This window comes from Colobus angolensis, unplaced genomic scaffold (genome assembly GCF_000951035.1).
Source record: "Colobus angolensis palliatus isolate OR3802 unplaced genomic scaffold, Cang.pa_1.0 Scaffold845, whole genome shotgun sequence".
Lineage (NCBI taxonomy): Eukaryota > Metazoa > Chordata > Mammalia > Primates > Cercopithecidae > Colobus > Colobus angolensis.
Window position 1 is genome coordinate 28,021 of NW_012122321.1, and position 3,536 is coordinate 31,556.

At 38.6% G+C, this 3,536-nt stretch overlaps 1 protein-coding gene across 1 annotated transcript in view; it reads right to left on the reverse strand.

Moving 5' to 3' along the window:
* Nucleotides 1-3,360: 3,360 nt before the first annotated feature.
* LOC105503310 (zinc finger protein 506) overlaps nt 3,361-3,536 on the reverse strand; it is a gene marked incomplete at its 5' end in the record, with an annotated part of 16,713 nt that continues 16,537 nt past the window's right edge. Inside the window, one exon of the mRNA XM_011930167.1 lies at nt 3,361-3,439. Coding sequence (XP_011785557.1) covers nt 3,361-3,439 — 79 coding nt within the window. The remainder of the gene's footprint in view (nt 3,440-3,536) is intronic.

Consider the following 3,536-nt stretch of genomic DNA (forward strand, 5'->3'; position numbering starts at 1 on the left):
TTCAGGACTCAGAAATGTATGAATTCTATTTATAGTTTTTTTTTTTTAAATAGTCTCGCTCTGTTGCCCAGGTTGGAGTGCAGCGGCATGGTATCAGCTCACTGCACCCTCCGCCTCTGGGGTTCAAGTGATTCTCTCCTGCCTCAGCCTCCAGGTGTGTGCCACCATGTCTGGCTAATTTTCGTATTTTTAGCAGAGATGGGTGTTGGGGTTCAATCAGGCTGGTGGGAAAAATATTAAAAACAGAGTAATAGTCAAAAGCTCTCTTAAAGGCCTGAGTTTGTATAGCTTCAGATTGCTTGGCTGAAGGCAGCCAGGGTGCAGGAGCCAGAAAGATTAGGGTGCAAGTACAAAGGAACATGGGAAGTTTACTTTACTAATCTGTTAGTTATGTGGGCTTAAGACTAAGTTTTGTGCTGCCACGGGTACTTTACTGCCTCCTACTTGGGGTTCGGAGGAGCTTAATACCTGCAAATGGTGTTTGCTTTAGGCCTGGGAAACTGGCCTTTAATCTTTACCCTCTAGTGGTGTTTACGTACAACTTTTGTTAATTAGTCTTACTGAATAAATGCGAACCTCCCTATCTGATCAGAGCCAAGTTGCAACTGTTTACACAACTCACTTTGGAGCCTGTAAGCAGCTTGGATCCTCAGCTGGACTGGCAGAGTGGAATATGAAAGCGCTGCCTCAGGACGGGGTTTCACCATGTTGGCCAGGCTGGTCTTGAACTCCTGACCTCAGGCAATCCACCTGCCTTGGCCTCCCAAAGTGCTGGGATTATAGGCGTGAGCCACTGCACCTGGCCATATTTTATTTTTCTGTATAATTTTTATTATGACCATAAAAATAAACCTGTAGTCAATAACAATTTGTACATTTTAAAATAACTAAAAATGTATAATTACACTGTAATTCAAAGGATAAATGCTAGAGGTGATGGATACCTTATTTACCCTAATGTAATTACTACATATTGTATGCCTGAATCAAAATATGCCATATAAGGCATAAATATATACACATACTGTATACCCACAAATACTAATAAGAAATTTCAATAAGAAAAAATAAAAACTTAAACTATGGGAACAATATTCTTCAACTCATTTGCAGTTGAAAGCCAGTGGCAAAGTGACGACTAGAGATGTTATTCCACTATGCACCAAATAGTATATTGTTACCACCTTTTAAGTACACCCTTGATTAAGGTGGGATAGGTTAAAGTTAGTGGCATAATATTGCTTCATTAAACGCACAATAGTCTTAACATGGCAAAAAAAAAAAGTTCACACATAATGTAACAATTTTTATATGTACTACATTCTATTACATAAAAGTACAATTAATAAAATAATATTCTCATTTAATACTTTTAACTATAATTTTTCTCACTATAATGTAGAAAACTACTACTCTGAACCCCCACCTTATTATCTGTATTAATAAAGTAATTCATTATAATTTTTGAAAAAAAGTTTTAAAATGGTCTGCCAACATGTTAATGTAGGTTAGGCCATCCAAAAGACAAAGCAAAGTGTCAACATTAAGTCATAGGCTAGGATTATACAAATGGGAACCCCCACCTTATACATTACTTAATATAAGTTAACTACAAAGAGCCTCTCCACTGACATTTTCATCAGGCACCTTACATTTTAATGTCCTTACTCTTTTATAGAAAAGGTCATAATACCCAATAAAAAAAGAATCTGTAATATCTCTAATGCAGCAGTAATTGATCACATGCTTTCACATGTGAATACAATAGGAATAAAATAACAGCATAAAGAAATTTGAAAGCTGTATTACATCATTATTCACTTTTCAAAAATTTTTTTCCAGGAAACAAGTACAAAACTTTCTTTTTTTTTTTTGAGACGGAATCTCGCTCTGTTGGTGCAGTGGCCGGATCTCTGCTCACTGCAAGCTCCACCTCCCGGGTTCCTGCCATTCTCCTGCCTCAGCCTCCCGAGTAGCTGGGACTACAGGCGCCCGCCACCTCGCCCGGCTAGTTTTTGTATTTTTAGTAGAGACGGGGTTTCACTGTGTTAGCCAGGATGGTCTCCATCTCCTGACCTTGTGATCCGCCCGTCTCGGCCTCCCAAAGTGCTGGGATTACAGGCTTGAGCCACCGTGCCCGGCGTGGATTCATTTTTATACTCAATACTGATTTAGTGTAATGTCTGAAGTGTCAGTGCCTTAGTTATTCTAGTGTAAAATCAATTTTGAATTAAATATTTTTTCATATTTACTGCACCTGCAAAAATATTTTAGTATAAACTCTGTGGTGTTTTCTAAGCTATAGATTTTGAAAAAAAGTCTTTACAAATTCATTATATTTGCAGGACTCTTCTCCAATATAAATTCCATGATGTTGAACAAAGCTGGAGCAACTGCTTCAGGGTTTTCCTCTAGTACAAATGTGTGCAATAAGATCTGTGATACAAGTAAAGGTACTACAAACCCCCTTTATATTTGTAATGGATGATTTCAGAATATTCTTCTTTAAAGGCTTGTATTTTCTGAAAGATTTTTTGACAGTAATTGCACTTTTAATGCTTTTATTAACTGTGAATCTTCTTCTGTTGAATAAGATGTGAGTAGGCATTAATGGCTTTTTAATATTGTTTATATCTGTACAATTTTTCTCAAGGATAAAAGCTTTCCTGTGAAATAAGGTGTAAACACTCATTAAAAGTTTTGCCATATTCTTCACACTTCTAGGAGTTTTGGTAGCATTAATTCTCACATTTCATACATTTCTAAGGTTTCACACTAATATAATTTATTTTTCTGTATACAAAAGTTGGACGTGGTAAGCACTGTCGCATCTTTCAGGTTTGTAGAGTTCCTCTTCAGCATGAATTATCGCCATGTCTCTTAAGGATTAAGAACTTTTGGCTGGCGTGGTGGCTCATGCCTGTAATCCCAACACTTTAGGAGGCCGAGGTGGGTGGACCACCTGAGGTCAGGAGTTTGAGACCAGTCTGGCGAACACAGCAAAACCCTACCTCTACTAAAAATACCAACATGAGCTGGGCATGGTACTGGGCACCTGTAATCCCAGCTACTCGGCAGGCGGAGGCAGGAGAATGGCTTGAACCCAGGAGGCAGAAGTTGCCATGAGCCGAGATCGTGCCATTGCACTCCAGCCTGGGTGACAAGAGTGAACCTGAAACTTGCAGGGTTTCCGTCCAGTATAAATTATGTGTAATAAGGGTTGAGAACTTCCTTAAAAAGCTTTGTAACATTCTTTATATTTGTAAGGTTTATGTTCCATATAAATTCTCATAGTCAGAGTCGACGGCTGGTTAAAGGCTTTCCGACATTCACATTCATAGGGTTTCTCTCCAGTATGAATTATCTTATGCTTATTAAGGGTTGAGGAACATTTAAAAGATTTTCCACATTCTTTGCTATGTAGGGTTTCTGTTTCTGTCTAATATGAATTTTTTTTTTTTTTGAGACGGAGTCTTGCTCTGCCGCCCAGGCTGGAGTGCAGTGGCCGGATCTCAGCTCACTGCAAGCTCCGCCTC